The sequence below is a fragment of the Strongylocentrotus purpuratus genome, unplaced genomic scaffold (genome assembly GCF_000002235.5).
Source record: "Strongylocentrotus purpuratus isolate Spur 01 unplaced genomic scaffold, Spur_5.0 spur5_scaffold_9, whole genome shotgun sequence".
Classification (NCBI taxonomy): Eukaryota; Metazoa; Echinodermata; class Echinoidea; order Camarodonta; family Strongylocentrotidae; genus Strongylocentrotus; species Strongylocentrotus purpuratus.
In genome coordinates this window covers 33,719,207-33,738,601 of record NW_022145615.1, presented here as the reverse complement: position 1 = coordinate 33,738,601, position 19,395 = coordinate 33,719,207, and the positions used below count along the sequence as shown (strand labels likewise).

The window sequence follows — 19,395 nt, the reverse complement described above, 5'->3', positions numbered from 1 at the left end:
TCTCGATCCGACGGTCCTCGATACAACACATAGCAACTACAAGCAATAGGTGTGTGGCTTTCTTGTATGGCAATCAATAATCCATTATTGGCAGTGTTATACAATATACATGGTTGTCAAAATGACCATCGGAAAACGAACTCTGATCCATACACATAACATCATGGGGCTGGGTGCATGGAGATTGATGCAAGGGTATTGGAATGGCAAGTCGAGGTGGAGCCCAATTATATGCATAGATTTTTAAAGTGAAAATTGAAGATGTCTTTACAGCCCATTACACCTTGTGGTTAAGAGTTAGAGAGGGGGAAGGATGAGTGGAAGAAAAGATATACCGGTTATGGGAAAGGGTTGGGAAGGATTTGGGTGGAAAATTGAGAGATGGGGAAGAAGGGAGAGAGAGTACTCAGGCAGAAGAAAGTTGATAGGACATGATTTTTTTTTCAATTCAGTGAATAAATATTGGAATGAAAATGTTTTGAAGGAAGGGCCGTCTTTTAGATGCAGAGGAAATATCAAGACTGATAAACAAAGCATTGATGATACAAATATATTTTTTAAAGGGAAATTTTTTTTTAAATGACAAAACAACTATTTTATAAAAAATGCCATGCCCTACATCATTAATTATGGAAATCATGGAAACGAGATATTTATCATTAAGGTACATCTACTTTTCAGTAATTTCTGTCATTGCTAGGTATAACAGAACAATGTAGTTACAAGTATACTTATACCGGGTGTAAATGGAGTATTACAGAGAATTCACAGCTATTTTAAAGGCAATTATACTAAATAGGGGAAAAAAGGAAATTGATTTTTATCTAATTGACTCTTTCTTTCTAAAAAGGTAATATGCTGTGGTAAATATACAGATGGGAAGTTTTTTGATATTGAAATGATCATAATATCTAAGACTATAGTAAACCCCTGTCTACGTTTGAGTACTCAATGAGTGGTCACTCAACGGTCAGCCCTTAATCAGTCTTTATGCTTAGAAAATGGACAAGCATTCCAGAAAATAGACTAGCATTTCATGGCCACAGTCTTCATAATCATATTAGACCCTCCTAGGGGTAGCTTTCTTCTAACAAAAACACGGACACGAAAACCTGACTACGTCTGAGTGACCACCAGGTCAAGAAGAATTTAATTAAGAAAGTGACCAATGACAACAAATTTGATGTCAGTACTGGTCGGCATTGTGTAGTAGGATGGAAGATACTGAAAATTTCATTTATTTGATGATCTTGAGAGAAGTGGAAGTCAATTAAATTTTGATGGAAATGATATCAATTAATTTATTAATCAAAAGTTGGTCAGAAGACGAAACCAAGCGCATTCTAGCATTTTGAGTACCGCTACGTCAATTCTGATATGATATGACAAAAGGTAGTGTCTTCTCTGGAAAAAAAACTGCATATGTATGTAACAGTTTTTAACCGAGTTCTCTAGTATTTCCATTGTTTAAAATAGGGGAGGAGTCTATAAAGAGGTACATGAGGCAGTAGGCTTTTTAATTACCAATATTTGGGAAACCACTACTTCGTATTTGGCAGTGAGTGATCTGTCTGTAGTCGTTATACTTCAAGTAGAATATTTTGATAATGAACTTACATCTTCTCTATAATCAAGTGTAAAAAAGTCATCTTAAATTAGAAACTGGACAAATGGTATTTGGGTAAGAGACAATAACCCCACCCAACACCCCAATGAAATTGTGACTACGTAAACAAAACAAAAAAATGCATTTGGAAACCCAGCAATTTCAAAGTGTCGTTCTCACTTAAACTTGCCCTATCGCTGCATTAATCATTGACCGATCTTTATTATTTGAAAGTGGTCAAAATAATTTCCGGTTGTTTTTCAGACCTGCTTCATCCTTTCAATGCTTCCTCCCACCATCTTCCACATCCTCCCAAGCATGATGTCATTTTTGTTCTCATATTACCTGTCATACCTAACTTTCCCTCTGTTTAATCACACACTTACTGATCTCAGCGCTTACCATAGCAACGGCAAGCATTGCCCGTGAATTTGATCCACGTGAAAGGAAAAGGGCAATTTTAATTATCATCTGTTCACTCTCATGATCTTGTGCCAAGCCGAGCACTCAGCTTTATAGGAGATTAATTCCTTTCATTATGATGAAAGTGTGATATCCAAAGAGAGACATTGATTGGTTGAGTACAATACAAACCATCATGCTCAATTTTCTCTCTCTGATTAACAAGAGCACGCAGCTCTTACTTACAGAAAACCCAATTTAATATGCATGCTTTGGAAGAACATAAGCTAAATTACAATCCAATATTCATGGTTTTTGTATTGTATCGTTTAGCTCTATGGAGTTGTCATACCAAAGTGGAATTTATTTGCCTTGATAATGAAAATGACACCAGGTCAGATGATTTCTTTTTAATTGGTACATCAGAAACATAATCTCTATGGTAACAATATCATGTAGTTTAGAATTTTTGAAGCAAATATTGATCTGATTTTTGTAAAATAGTTTGGTCTCATGATTTGCATTGTTTTAATTCTCTAATTCATCTTCTTCTTGTCTAGAATTTGTTTAATCATGATTGAAGAACAAAAATAATGGAAAAGTACAAAGTACTGAGTCTGAAAAGATTCCTGGTACATGTAATATAAATTTCTGGTTTGATAGTTATTGTATTCAATCCAACACCTTCATTCCCAAAACATATTACAATTGGAAACAATCTATAAATATTTTTTTGAGAACATTCTTTATTCATATCAATCCCTTTCCTTCTTCTTCAAAATCAGTATATACCAAAGTCATTTGGAACTGGAACGATAAGGGGGGATCAGTTTTAAACGGAAAATGAAATGCTTATTTTACAAGGCTACTTACTGATTAGGCGGACGGAGGATGCAGGAGGTTGTCTAAGCATCTTCTTTTCTCATGTACCCTTACCCTTTTCCCTTTCTCTCTTTTCTCAATTTTTCTTTGTTTTTCACCGGTTTCCATTTTTATTTATCATTTCGATATAACTATTCAAGGAAAACAACAATACCACCATAAGCCATGCTCTCGTTTTATCTTCTTCTCGCTCATACCCACATCCACTATTTCACAGAAAGAGCCAGGAATGATAATTGAAAAGATTTAAAATATCAATTATACAAATTGCGATATACAGTTCCCAATTAGAAAGGATTACTGAACCGAAATATTCCTATTATACATTTCTATTTCTTTTCTTCCAAATTATTGGTTGAATTTTTTTAATTGTTGTTTTATTGCTTTCATATAAGATGTTCCTTACTCCCACGTTACTGTTGAAAGAATATATACAAGTTGATAGCACATAAAAATGATAATTATCACATTCATACCATACTACCTGGAAAAAGCACTGCATCAAATACCTTTAGGATTGTAGTACGTAACTATAAACAATTTTTCAGATCATAGCTAGCAGCATGACTAGAGAAGATATTTAAAATAAATTCTAAACCACTGTCCTTACTGATACAGCCTTGCTACACATAATCTTTGAAGCGATCGTCACACTGTGTATTTCAAAACTTAAACGATACCCTAATTCGGTACTAATCCTATCAAGATCAAGATCACAAAAGTTCAAATATCCTCAAAAGTATAAATCTGGAAATGCTGACTTACGGAGTTGATCTGTGGAACAGGACATCAATCTCCAGCTTGCCGCAGCTCTCCATCACGGTGTAGTTAGGAGAAGCAAAGGTGAACTTTCCCTTTAAGTCCTCTGTGAAAAGTAGGAGAAAAAATATCCAATAAATTCTAAAATCCTTCCCTCATCACCACCACAAACAAGGAAAATGACAAGCATGACCATCAATTTGGGTATACGTGATTTTTTTTTTAATAAGGTCTTTAAGAAGTTGATGTAAATTGCATATCAATCTTGTCACAAATTACTTTACAGATTAAATTATCTGTTGAAGCTTGAAAGCAAGAAGGATGTTAACTCATAAAACCCTTCTGAATTTGGGCAGAAAAAAATCAGCACTGCTAAACTTGGGCTCGCAGTCTATCCTACATAACCTTTATCCTCTAGAGAAACTACCAGTACCCACTCTTATTCAACCTCATACCATGATTCCGGGTTCAACTTAACAGGGGTCTGTCTGGAGCACATGGTTGCCCAGAATTTCATACCACCCCCCCCCCCCCCCAAACAAAAAGACAAGATTTTGTGCAAGCCCAGCAGGATAAGTCTTAAATTGGAAAGTGCTGGTGACATATTTGCCAAATTAGCCCTCATAATGTGCCCCCGTGGAAGAAGAAAGCTCACCTGACAGCGCTCCATCACTAGCTTTCTGCATAGATTGGACCTTATCAACCAGGGCTAGTAGCCTGGGTTGGTTACCCGCTGCTCCTCCAGCTGCTATCCTCTGGGCCATGAAATGCTTCTTACCCCCGATCATGGATCGCACCACAGCATGCCTGAATCTGAGGAACCAATGAATACAAAATTGATCATCACGATGCAAAAAACTACCACCAGATGAACCAAGCATTCTTATGGAATGAAAGGAAACAATTAAAAGATCTTGTCATGTTTGGAAAAGACACTCGATAGCTGTCTTTGATAATATCATCATTAATTATTTTCTCTTACAGGGATGTTTGTACAATAGCCAATCATATATAGATCACTGTTTTCATAAGTTTTTCTTGTCCTTTAATCCAGGGGACACTTATTTCCAATATATCAAAAAATAAAAACGTTTGTAAATAGTGAATTCTACATAATTTATGACAGGCAGAATGGAAATTTCATGAAATTCCTAGTTCAACAAGATCCATTTATAAAGAGATTTATCTAAATATTGGATATGCAAATTTACACTTCATGGCAAAATATGAGCTTTATGAGATGAGAGAAGGTGAATGGTTCTGATTACATGCAGCAGAAGAAAAGATGAAACCACTGAGAATTCAAATTTACTCCCAAATGATTTATACAAATGAAATATGGAAAATGGATGATACAAAATTGCTCCCTCATGAAATATGATAACATATCATGCAAAATTATATGAAAAACAAATAAATACTTCATTATGGATCAGCCAAAATTACATATATTATGATGTAATGTCATGCAATAGTATACTGATGTTAACAAATGAGCATAGAATGTTTAAAGTCAGTCAACAAACAAAAGACTCATTTTTACAAAACATATGTGAGATGACTATTTATATCGCAAAGTGAAGCATTCTTTGAAAGCATTCTCAGTGCAAGTAAAACCTCTATTTTTTCTCTCAGATTGATTTTCTCTGATGTAACTCAAGATAGTCACGCTAAGAGAAAGAACATGATTTAATGGATGGTTGCCAGGGTAACATCTTGGATACCACAGATTAAACATGAAAGGTATCCAGCATTCTCATTTCTCTGCCTAGTTCATCAATCAGGAATGGGCGGGCTGAAATTGATGCCGACTACCAACTCTTCATCTAAATGACTAGTTATGGCTTTTCTCTCGGTCGGGGTAACATTTCAATGGAGAGCTGCATTCAATCAGCATCATGAGATATATCTATCTTTCAATCTAAATGGAACAATGGATGTGTAATATATTCCAAATGCAATAAGTATGGACGTTATCAATGTTATTGGAAAGAATGATAACATCTAGATTGAAGAATGAATAAGTTAGGTATTCCAAAGTGTAAACATTGTAGACTGCACCTGTATATTATCAACTTTGCCAAGAATGATTACACAGACTTTATCCTTGTATTTGATATTATACAATTTTAAGAGACTTGGTAGAAGGTGTCCTGAGGGATATGATATTTGTTATATTTGTTGCATCTTCATTGTCCGCTATCTCTGCTATATCTATCAACCTTTTCAGAAGCTAAAATTTGGGTGAAAAATACCTCATGTGCAGTGTTAGAAGTGAGCTATGTACACTTTGTCTAGAGCATGAAGTTCCAACCTATTAACATTTGGATTCCTCATTATTTGTTATTTATGTTGCTATGGAGATGACCTTTATTCCATGACCCTGACTTTCAAAGAGAATGCATCTATAAATGAGGCAGGCATGAGCAGGGGTATCATCATCACAAAAGCTGTCATCACAAATCCTATTTGGGATAGCAAGTCAAATCATTGTTGGTTGGGAGGGAGATATGGAGGAGGAGGAGGAGGAGGAGGAGGAGGAGGGAGAGGAGGAGGAGGGAGAGGAGGAGGACGAGGACGAGGAGGAGGAGGAGGAGGAGGAGGAGGAGGAGGAGGGGGAGGGGGAGGGGGAGGGGGAGAGGGAGGAGGAGGAGGAGGAGGAGGAGGAGGGAGAGGACGAGGAGGACGAGGAGGAGGAGGAGGAGAACGAGGAGGAGGAGGAGGAGGAGGAGGAGAACGAGGAGGAGGAGGAGGGGGAGGGGGAGGGAGGAGGAGGAGGAAGAGGAGGAGGAGGAGGAGGAGGAGGAGGAGGAGGAGGAGGAGGAGGAGGAGAAGGGAAATGGAGGATAGGGGAGAGGAGAGGTATAGTGTACCCTAACCTGTTTTTCTGACAATATGTGATTGAATAAAATCGGAAAAGAAACAATGCCATAAGAATTCAGTATCTTAATACATCCCATATGCCCTTTCTTCATTGCTCTTTATATACACTATACTTCTTTCCGTTTTCACCTTTCCACCCCTCATTATGATCCAGAACATAATTCACATGCTCTCTCACCCCATCATCCACATCCCAATGTTAACTCACCCTGTATTAAGCAATGCCAACCACTGTACTCTCGTCACAAATCCAGTAGCAGTTCTAGAGGGGGCCTTGGGGGCTCAAGTACCCCCCCCCCTCCCCAACAACAAGATATCAAGCCCCACCCCCATAGAAAGAAAATATTCTCAGTTGTAAATGAATTTAAACAAGACACATGTAGGAAATAAGTGCATGAAACCTGTAACATCCCCTCCAAGTCCCACCTCCCCCCCCCCCCTAAAAAAAAAAGAAATCTTCTGAAACTACATCTGCACAAATTTGTCAAAAACCCTCATCTCGCACCTCGCCCTTTGGTATGCACATTTTCCATCATGAAAGCTCAGTCAAGCCTATAATAACACCAGGTGAGAGAGCCCGGCACTCTGCGCTAACTGCTTTCGCATCAGGGATCAACCCATCTCCCAGAATATATTTTCTGACAAGACCAGACAACTGATGATTTTTTTTCTTGCATCAATTCCGTTAGTGAATCTTCTAGAAAATCAAAGTTGCAGAGTTTTCCCACCTAACACGCATCACAACCATACCATTTCCATCTTAAAGTGAATCTTCTAAATTTGGAGATACTGATCTTCCCACATAAACCTTCATCGCAGCTAAGAAGGTAGTCTTTACTGCTTGTGTCTGCTCCAATTCTCAGGAATATACCTACATCGTTTACAACTGCCCCTAAATACTATCACTCAGCTGGAAATTTACCACCTCCTAAAATTTGTGTGACAAATGACTGAAATTAAATTCAAAACTGTGCATCTTAATTCTTTAAGTTCAACATAGTTTTCTAGAACTTTTTGCGCAGCTTCTAGAAATTTATATCCCAGATTTTATTGGTCATCTGGAAACCTTTTAGAACTTTGTTTTCTACAAGACTGCTAAAAATTTAATGTATGTAACTATTTTTCTAGCTAGATAAATTACCGGCAAGAGATTTGGATTCTAGACAATAACAAAATATGTTATTCAATTCATTTTTCAGGAATATAACTTCTTCAAGAAATAAATTCTCTCAAAAATAGCTTTCATGTAAACACTTCTTCTCAGATTGAAGTGAGAATTTGCCACCATGCAGTGATCTGGAAGGAATCACTTCTAATCCAGTGGTTTTGAAAACCAGGCTTTCCATTCGGGACTGAACATTCATGATCCAGTGGAGGTTTAATGTACCGGAAAATTGAATTTCGTAATTGAACTGCCTTTCTAAAGCCTGTGCAACACGTCCAGCAAAGAGCATAGAAGGAAATATCAGGAGCTTACAAACATGAAGAATCAATGTAATTTTTAATGTTAATTTTTAATCCTTCATCAATATATATTCTACATACCTTTTGTATACATTCATTTCACCATGAGGAAAGAAACCTTGCAAGATTATCATTTTTAATTTTAATTTCACTCCGGACCTCACTACCAGATTTCCAGTCAGATCTATCATGATGTATCCAGGGGGCACTGGGTAAGAGCACCCCCTGCCCCTTCTACAGTGATAACCCAAAAGCCACATGAAAATGTGATTACATTGAGAATGGGGGCAGCTCACCCGAAAAAATGTTAAAGCCAAAAAAGTAACTAAAATAAAAGAACTACCTTTTAGACTTGTGCCTCCCCCCCCCCCCCACCCCCTTATCATAAGAATGCTGGATCTGTCACTAATTTCCATGCTGATTATCTCTCATTTATTTGAGAATATCATACCTATACCCTACATCTCAATTTGATAGGCAGAAATAACTTGTTTTCCTTGTGGCTCAGTCCCAGCACACATAATTTCCATAAAGTTATAAATAAACAATTGAAGTATTCAATTAAACCTGAAAATTGTCTTTTATTCTAAGGCCATTTAAAAAAAAATTATGTTTAGCGTCCCTGCCCGCTTCCTTCTTGATGACCGTCTCCTTTTTCTTTTTTTTCCTTCTTTTTCTTCTTTGTTTTATTTGTTTTATTTTTATTTTTATTTTAAGACAAAAAAACATGAAAAACATACTGCCAACATACTACATCGATTTCAGATTATTTGTTTTAATTTTTAAAAAATGCTGGCAGCCATCTTGAAAAATAGCCCGACGGTCAGGGAAAATGTATCGAGCTGCCATTTTGAAGCAGAAAAAAAAAGGCAGGACGCTAAACATGTTTTTATTTTTATTTGGCCTAACCTTCGAAGATGTCCTTTTGTAAGTTCATTGTGTCTACCTGTCTGATTTACCTTGACATTTATCATCAACAGGTAGCCATCATCTCCACATCTAGTCACAAGCTAGTCTCTCAGTGCAGACTTCAAAAACACATTTCGGATGCTATGTACAAAATGAACGGACTAAAATGTTCTCTAATGTTTGGTGTTCTTAATGTGTATCATAAAAAGAGAGTTTGTATTGTATACCTGTTGCTCAGATTTATTCAAAGCCATTCTTATTAGTTTTATGATCATGGTGACCAAAATGGGTCTGCCCCTGCAGACTATGATTAATCAGACAGATATTTACATCATCCCTAAATATAGCTACTGAGCAGAGATCCGATGATCCAGTGCATCACACGTCATCAGTCTATACTCCTTTGCAAATGAAATGATAATGTTAAGGTCTCATCTCCAAATTGCTCATTGTAAGCATCAACAAAAAAAAAGTTTATTATCTAACGTGATATATTTGTTCATATATAATTGCGTACTTTTCCAGTTCATGCATTGCCATTGAACATTATCAACGTGTACGCTGAGTTATGTTTAATCCATCTAAAGAACATTCCCTGTATGGTGTAATTTCACGCACTGATTACAAGCACTCCATGATCTGTGTTTGGCGTTATTTTCTTGCATTCCCTTACTTCTCATAGAACAATATTCTCAGCTTCATTTTCATGTATTGTAAAAGAGAAGTCTAGTCTGGCATCAAGTTAGCCAAAAATAACGGCATAGAAATGAGAAAATATGAGTGAAAGTTTGAGGGAAATCACAAAAAGGATAAGAAGCTTATCCTCTACGAAGCTTTAAAAGTTGGTAAATTTTGTAAAATTCATCAACTTTTGTGATATTTCTTATTCCAGCTCTACACAAGTCCTACAAGACACATCCCCCACCATTACCATCACCATCATCACCATCATCATCATCATCATCATCATTATCATCATCACCATCATTATCGTCAGCATCACTCTCATCATCATCATCATCATCATCATCATAAGTCTGTAAAATTGTCACAGTTAATTTTTTTTAAATAAATTAAACTCTGCCACTATGTTGATTATTAAAGTCACATCATTTTTTTCACAAATAACCAAAGACATTGATAAGAATATCTGCAACACTCTCAGACTCCAATGCTAACATTTCATGATTTTCACATTACAGTAATGAGGGGATCATGTTCCCATTAGCATATAAATGTAATATTACATGAACAATACCATACACGATGTGGAGTAATGGGTGTGTTAGCTGAGCAGTGGGAACCCGCCTTGAAAAACTCACCTCAAAACTGGCGTGCCTTGCAGTTTACTGTAGGGGTGCAGTGTTACAACATAAACATGCAGCAAAATGGATGCATCACATATCACAATGTACACATGGATGGGTGTCATATCATAGGCATGCATTCAAAAAGGAGATAATGTGAAATGAGATGGGTTAAGCATAAAACACAATGAGGGTGATGAATTATCTTGGATGCTCACTCTGTATAGATGGTGTACCACATGACTGTTTCAAGATTGTAAAATTATCCCTTTTTTTGCAAGAGAACAAGCACATTCTCTTCATTCTTTTCTTTCATTATTTAATTGATAAAATATCTTTGTTTAATTATATCAATGTTAATTAATTTAATTGGCCCCTTTGGCAATATCAACTTGAAAATCAATAAATATGTATATCATACAACAATTGGTAAGTACAATATTTACAGTTTTTCAAGTAACAATTGGGAACAAATCTTTCAAATCACAGATTCTATACTCTGTACAAAATATCCCCTCTTGATTTTATGGGCGTTTTAGCAATTTGACTCCTTTTTCGCTATCACAGTTCCACGAACGAAACCAAGAATCTTTAGAACAGGTACCCCTTTCTTTGTAAGATCGAAACAGTCGTGCATACAATGGTGAGCGAGCTAGCACTCCAAGTGAATTACACATGAAGCATGATGCATGGATAAAATGTGATGTGAATGAATATCAAATCATAAAGATAAAAGGGTTTATAATTCATCAGGGATGCGGGTTGGGATAGAAAGAAAAGCAGAGGTACCCATCGTGCATTAATATTGCATCAGAAAGTACTTTCCAACATTGCATCAGTTGAGATACAGTAGTGCATTAACTCCAATATACTTTAACACAGAGTTCACGCCCTTTTTTTGCTTCAAAAGAGGATTTGTACATGTTCTCACAAGACTCAACAGTGCATAGATGTATTCCTCTTTTTATGCCAGGAGCACGTTTCAAGGAAAATAATCTTTCATTTATTTTCTTGATAGGAAACTGCCTTCTATGGACACACATGATTTTACACCCATTACAAAAATTTATAAAGTAAATGATGCCTGAAAGTTCCTCCATTTATCTCAAATTTCTATTTTAGAAAGAAGTTGTTATTTTTTGCACTTGCGCTCTTGGCTAACTTACAGCATAGAGACTTTTGTCTGATTTTGTTTTGTTCATCTAAAATTGTGATTAGAACCTTTAAAGCCCCTATCAGGGATTTACAAGCCCTCCAAAACTGATCTCAAAATGTATCTATAGCAGCAAGATGGGTTCATGAAAGTATGTGCAAAATTTCAGATGAGAAGAATTACTGTAATTTTGCAAATTATTAATACTTTGCCACCATACTTTTAAAAAAGTTCTCAATTATGATTTGTTTTAAACATTTTTGCCTTTCATAAGTTTCAAAATTTTCATTGTGCAAATCCATGCAAGGACCTTTAACAATGCAGTTTGGATGCATATCAGAACATAGCATAGACAGGCAGTACAGAAATGAGGTGGAGCTAGGACTACTATTTGATTAATTAAAAAGAAAAAAACATTGCTCCCATGGCAACCTGAAGTTCACATAATGAGCACTGAAGGTCTAATAATGAGCACTGCTCATAGCCAGTTTAATGAGCAAAAAAAAACCTCATTATAACAAACATTATTATGCCAGTCATGTGTGCACTTTACAGACAAAGCTTTTCCAAAAAATTGTCTCGTTGTATTTGGCATGGGAGTAGAGAGATATGATGAATAGCTAAAATGACAAATGGTATATTGGATAAATGATGATGCTTATAGGCTTTGCAATTAGTCAAAATGGATGAGGGCGTTAAAGGATTTAGAGTTCGGAAGAGATAAAATGGAACAAGTCAGATGATGTTTATATGTTGCCGTGGTAACAGCAAGAGCTGAATTGGGCTCCTCACACAGAATGATCGCTGAGGGGTGTGAAGCATTGGACATGTAATGTGCAGGGCAGATTTTATAGCAATGAAAGTTAAGTGAGTTTTTATGACAATTTTATATCATCTGTTCAGAGCCAGAAGGATGTTAACTGTGTGTAAAAACATGCGTTAATGTCCATCTGGCTCCAAACATGTGATGCAATCTGATGACAAATAGAAGGGTGTTTTGGGAATTTAACACCCTTCTGGCTATCAGCAGATGATACATACAACATAAACAATATAACATTCAAATGAAATACACAATCAAAAATAATGAACAGGCACAATCTAGAACACACAAAACATTGGCTACAATTACTGAGATTTTCACTAGTTAGAAACTAATAGAACGTGAAAATAGGAAATGTTTTAAATTTATTGGAATTTCAAAATGCCAGATTGCTAAGATTCTGTACTTTGATTAACAGAAAAAAAGACAGTGTTAGGGAAAGAGAACATACACTGCAATGACATCTAAACTTTGAAAGACCTACTCAATTACAACAGCAGATTTGAAAAGACGATTCGTTACACTAATTTACCTAAGCCTAATAGAAAACACAGAAATTGGAATTACAGGTCAAGACTATATTATTGAGTGTTATTTTTTAATAATCTATGAAAGGATAAACAAGTCTCTAGGGAGTTTTAATGTCTGTCTATTAATCTTCATTAACCTTTGTGACAGTTCTAATTTACTCTCTCTTTCTTCCTATTATGATGATGATGAAATTGCAATTTTGTTTTCTCTGTATGTTCTCTCAATCTCTTTTTCTCCCTCTACGCATTCAAATTAGACAATTAAAATAATGTCTTTTTTCACCCTATTATTTCTCTCTTTCCTTATTGTTCCATCATAATAATCCTTCCACTCACTCTCACTCTGTCTCTCTCTCTTCCCTTGTCTCTTTCTTCCTCTCCCTTCCTTTTTCCTTTGTCTCTGTCTGTCTATGTGTCTGTCTGTCTGTCTCTCTCTCTCTCTCTCTTTCTCTTTCTCTCTATCTTTCTCTCTCTCTTTATCTCTCAATCATATCACTTTAATCAAACACCACCCTCAACTCAAACTTGACTCAGCGAATCACGTTTCCAGACTACAGAGCTTAACTGGATTTGCATTGGGAATCAATTAAGACCTTTGCCATCTGTCTGTCTGGCGAATAAATGTTTCGTTAACATTGATCAAGCTTGTCTCCAACCAAACATGCTTTCCCACTCATAGTAAAGTTACATTTGGAACAGTGAAAAAAATATGTTAAAAAATATAAGGAGTATGTGCCCCCCCCCCCCCCCCCAATGAATTTGACTTTAAAATACAACAAATAAGATGTCTGGAATGATGACCAGCTAGCATTTGAATTTTAAATGACTAAATATTCTTAATCATAATTCAAATTCTTGCAAACTCCATCACAGCACCATTGCTATTTTTCTTCAATGTATTCTCGCCCTCTTTTTACCATTCATATGCTATATGACCACAAATATGGATATAATGTAATTATCATTCCTGTGCTATAACATGCAAACATTGGTATATTGTTGAATTTTTTTCTGAGAAAAAGGCAGAGCTCAACTCCCTAGAGTGTTAGAGGTATTTTCCTAATACGATTGACATTTAGAATTTGATTTCACTGTAATAAAGACTGTATGAAGGGAAACCAAATCATGTTGATTTTCATCTCAAATATTGCCATAGGTACACACACATTCAAGGTTAGTGTAACTCTTATTTTCTTTCTTCTTCTTTCTTCTTCTTTCATTTGTTCCTTTATTGTTCTCTCTCCTTTAGTTCGAGGACAAACATGTATGACCTATTCACTCACTGCAGTAATCTTGACAGTCTTGTCAAAATGTGATAGTGTGTTTGTGTGTGTAAAGCATGTTTTTGGAGCTATTCAAACACCCAAATCAAACATTTCGTGACCCTATTAAGTTTCCATCGTTATCAAGCTTGATCAGATATCAAAAGCAAACTGATTGAGATATATAGAAACCGTGGAGAAAAAGAGGTAAACACTGTTTTTTAAAGAAACTCTACCAATCACTCCTTATCCCTTATAATGGAGTTGTAAGTTTGAACTGCCTTAATTTTTATAACAAACATAATCTTTTCAAAGTAACTCTATCTTTAAAAAATTTGAATTTCAAAAGAAGGTCGGAAATCAAAGAAGTCATTTAAGTTACAAGAATGATATCTTGTGCATGATTAAAATAAATCATCTTAAAATACCTGTTGTTGATGTTGGTGTTGATATTTTTGTTGTTGTTGTTGTCACAGTTGTTATTGTTGTATATTATTATCCTGACATGACCGCCAGCAATTAACTCATGGAAAAGAATTCAATTGTTTCTAATCAACTAATATATTCATTTTAATGAATAGTCACAAATTTGACATGAATAATGTGGACTACAAACATTCTTTTGTTTGTAAAGGTAATAACAAAATTACACTAACTTTCAATGAAACACTCCCAATTAGTAGAATACTTTGGCAATATATCTGTACTAGCTTCTCCATTTTCAAGTTGAAATTAGAATTAGGCACCCCACCAGTAAACATTATCTATCCCAAAGTATTCAACCAAGCAGACAGCGATGGAGAATATAAGCTGCGTAAATTAGAAGAGAATTAATTCAAATTCCCTTCCAATTACACGTACAATGCAACAGGGCTGCTTGATGGGAATTTCTCAATTACAATGAGATTGAGAAAAAAGGGTGACTTTTTTATTTGGCCATGCAACAATGATGTTACCACGGCGATAGGCTCCAAGGTAATTTTGCAAAGAGCTTTTGATGCTTCCAAATATTGCTCTATAATACCTATCCTTTTATAGAGAATTGAAAATGGCAGCATTAGAAATCATGAGGCTCCGTCAGCATTGCACATAATATGAAGGATCATTGCATTCATGTAGCTGTGGACTTGGTAAGCACAATGAATAATCGTCTGTTTGATTGAAGCCAAATAATGGAGTACCGGTAATCATATCTCTGTTTAAATTTCATTCCTTTTACTTAGCAATGATTAGTTATAATGAAGGGCAGTAGATGGGTAGATCCATCTCTAATCTTGCATGTGAGGTCTATAAATAGAATTCTTGGCCCAAGACCAAATTACAGAGCAAAATTTAAGCACCATTCCCCCCAAAAAGAAAAACATAGCTGTTTTTTATTTTCAATGTTATGATGATGATGAAAACCCATATCCCGAATCCCAAACAGAACAGAATTTCACCTGTCTTTCTAGCACACTCTCTTGCATACCTGTTTGTCCACACTGCATGCATTCAAGTATAGTAAACAGGTTCCTACCACATCTTTCTTTCAGGTTTAGAGTATATGAGCATGCTTAATTTCTCATACATATTACACAAATCAATATCAGTCAATGCATGCACAAAGCCCAAACAATGCCTCTCAATACAAAATTCAAAATATTGTATAACAATAATATATTTTTTCTTGTATATTTAAGGAAGATTTTACATTATGATATGATGTGATGATGACAATCATAACAAAGCTGAATCTTTGAGATGTATTATCTGCTGAAAGCCAGAAGGACTTAGACTCCTATCCTTCAATGCAGAGGTAACGCCCTTCTGGCTCTCAACAGATGATATGACCAGGGACCCGTTTCACAAAGCCTTTTTTCAATGACAAATGACAAAAATCAGTGGCAAATCTGCTGATAACCAATCAGAAGCAAGGATTCCACTACCTTATAACAAATACTGCCATTTGTCACTGATGACAAGTTTTGTGAAATGGGGCCTGAATGGCAGATTTTAAAGATGAGAAATAGGAACACAGAGTCAATTAATTCCAAACAGACCAACGCACAACCTCTTGATAACACACAATGATCATTGGAATAGAAAAATAACATCTAGATGGCTGAATGAAAATAAATGAAAGAACAGAAAATAAAAAAGAATAGAAATATTTTAAAGGAAATAGAGCATGTATGATCTTCATAACTTGTCATGCTATCACTTTATAAGCAATCATCTCGTTCTGTGCATGCTTATATCATGTTTTTGCAGAAAGTAAAGAGAAGATGAATTACTATCGGCCAATAGATACATTCTCTGTACAAATATTAAAACCCTCCCTGTTTTACTTGTAGAGGAACTTTACTGAGCACAGCATTACTTTCTACAAAAAGCCCCCCCCCCCCCTTCCTCAAAATAATATGTTGAAGATATTTCAAAACCCTCTTTTCATCTTACTAAAGGTACGTGTAGGAGATAATGACAGCGGTACCTGGTAATGCTCATTTCATGATAATAGCACATTATGTGCAGGCTACTAAATAAACAACAGTAATGTACATTTGGTATATTACATATTTCATGTAAAAAATAATTAGTCCTTTATTCTATCTCTGTAGCAGAAAGTAGAGAAGAAGGAGTTCATAACGGATAAATAATTTCAGTGTAAAGCATTAAAGCTGGCTTGGTTTTGCATGCATACTGTTGCTTGAAGTTCAGGTATGATTGTCTTTTGCAGGCTTTACTTGAAATGCAAAGAGTAAAATGCTACGTAAAAGGCTGGTTGCTGAATTCCAACACTGCATTCAATTATAGTATAGCGCTTTTACACTGGATGAACTTGCATGTAATGATGCTGTTTTTAAGCTGGTGCCAAAATGCCATTAAAACTGCATGCAGCCATATAAATTATCACATCAAAAAGCTATGGAGATGAAAAAGCCATAAATATGTATATTAGCATATGCATACATGATCCTGTACTTGTCAATATCATGTAAAAAGCCACAAAGTGGATATCAAAACGGAATGAATATGAAGTCACACATGGACACATTTATGTAAACTGTAGTCTGCACTTGCCATTATAATGAATAATAAGCCAAACAAGCCATACAAATGCAATGTAAACTTTGATGAGAAGCAAAACAAGCCGAATGAATATGATGGAAACTTTGATGAGAGGCCAAACGAGCCAAATAAAGCATTTTCATGCTGAACAAAAAAAATGAAGACATGCCGCCAAACTTGAACAAACATGGATCTACGGCCTACCTTGATCTATGCAGTGATGACATCATCATTCCCATGATTCAACATAAGCAAGAAGGAGAGTCCGTGCAATGGACAGAAGTAGGCCAAGTTGACACATTATAAAGAAATCAAATCGGACATGGACAGAACCAGAAATAGAGAGAGAGAGAGAGAGAGAGAGAGAGAGAGAGAGAGAGGGAGGGGGAGAAAGAGAGAAGGTAAATCGTGCACGGTTAGACATTCCTGTTAATGAGAAAATTACAGTACGAGATACGATGACATTTCAAATGCTATACTCTATGGATTAAACGAAGAAAGAATTCTGTCTAGGAAGAGAGAATATTGTCTACATCTATGTGTGAATTGTTAGAGACATGTATCTATCTTGGAATGAGAGAGAAAAAGAGGAACATGAAAAGGTGACATTAATCAACAGGACAAGACTCAGATTGTCTCTATTTCTCAAGCTCAATGGAATGGGGATTATTAACATAGAACAATTCATTTCACAATATATGTCTATTTATAACAAATACCATATCGTGAATATATTGCAGAGTCCCGACGTTTCTTTTCTTTAGAAGCAAGAACTGAATTTGGTTGCAGCAACGTGCCATTCGGTATACTCAGAGCTGCAGAAGCTTGCATTATTGATATCAAATATTGATGCAACATGCTTTCATATACCAATCATTCCAGAGATCATTCCAGATAATATCTCTAAATTATTTTTGCATCTAGGTCTAGTCCATCCAGACATTCAAGCTGACATTGTGAAACTGTGATAGAAATAACTGGCATTTAACATTCATTTTGGTTTCAAAAGCCAGTTTTGAAAACTCTTTGCACAGAGCTTCTATAGTCAATGCACAATTTCCTGAATCATATAACCAAATGAAGTATAATTTACAATGAAATATAATGGGATTTGTTAAAAGCCTGATACCATGTTAGTCACATACATATATCAAAACATCTTAGACAATACAAGGAGGAAAAAACATATATAGAATAAGATTGTGTGAATATGTACAAATAAATGTCTCTCCTTTATCCTGTACACTTACATATTAAATGGAATAGCTGTAACCAAAAAGTGATTATGGAATACTTTGCACTATAAAGTCACTGTAAACAACAATTTAATTAAAACTCCTCCATCAAAACTTCTTTAAATTATCTCTGATAATGAATATTATATTTCCATGCTAGAGCATCTCATAACAAATCACTTTAATTGAATTGAATTGAGAGAAACATGATTATTAAAATGAAATGAAACATATCGCCTGATTGGTGCTAGATGAGAGTCAACTCACACAGAGCGTATGCATCCTTCTCACTCTAAGCAGACCATATACATCATTTACCTCAAATCTCACTTTTATGCATAAATTGAGAGTAAAATTACTGTCAAGTCACGCATTTTACCTTATCCCAATCAAACAAGTAAAAGTAGAATAAAAAGAGTGGATTAAAGATAAAGACCAGTGATGGTCATGCGATTGCATTGTGAAAGAAACGTTGTGGAATCGATCAAAAAAGGTTGATCATCTAGCAGATAAGTATTGGTGTGTACTGCAAGGTTCTGGAATCATCAAAATGATAAGAAATTTGGCCCAGTCTTGGTAAAGTTACAAGCACTGTACACAGAAAGATGTATATGGGACTATGCACACGTGCGTCACACGTGCATTTATCTCTCACATGCCAATAGAAACATTTACCAAATATATCAATCAGTAGGCGAAAAATTTATCATCATGTATTAGTTAAAACATACTCTTTCACATGATTGGTAATAGCTAAAGCTTCCATTTCATTTTTTGAAATTGGGGCGTTTCCAATACTGGTCTTTACCTTTAAGCACAAAATTATTCTCCTCTTGTGATTCTAATATCCATGATTACTTTTTGAAGAGCCCCAGAAACCCATGGCATGTAGAAAGTGAGAAATTACAGTTGCAATATTGATGGTTAAAAGGTGTGATATAATTCATGATTGACAATGGCCAAAGAAGTGTTCAGACATATTGTCTGGTGAGAACCATAAGGACATTAACTCATGTACTTTGAAACAAAGTTAATGCCCTTCTGGCTCTCAACAGAAGATATATCAGAGTGTAAAGCAAAATCAGCCACCAAGAATTGATAGCAAAAAACCCCAAGCTCTAACAGTTTACAC

The 19,395-nt window shown here is 35.6% G+C and overlaps 1 protein-coding gene across 5 annotated transcripts in view; it reads right to left on the bottom strand.

Moving 5' to 3' along the window:
* The window catches only part of LOC577006 (sodium/calcium exchanger 2), an 84,886-nt gene that overhangs the window by 13,191 nt on the left and 52,300 nt on the right, over positions 1-19,395 (bottom strand). For 2 of the 5 annotated variants that reach the window (XM_011685576.2, XM_030976845.1), the window contains 3 exons: positions 17,233-17,238; positions 4,305-4,462; positions 3,656-3,755 (listed from right to left, as the gene is read on the bottom strand). In XM_011685576.2, coding sequence (XP_011683878.2) covers positions 3,656-3,755; positions 4,305-4,462; positions 17,233-17,238 — 264 coding nt within the window. Of the gene's footprint in view, positions 1-3,655; positions 3,756-4,304; positions 4,463-10,227; positions 10,255-17,232; positions 17,239-19,395 lie in introns of all 5 variants that reach the window. The other 3 variants (XM_030976843.1, XM_030976846.1, XM_030976844.1) reach the window with 2 other exon arrangements.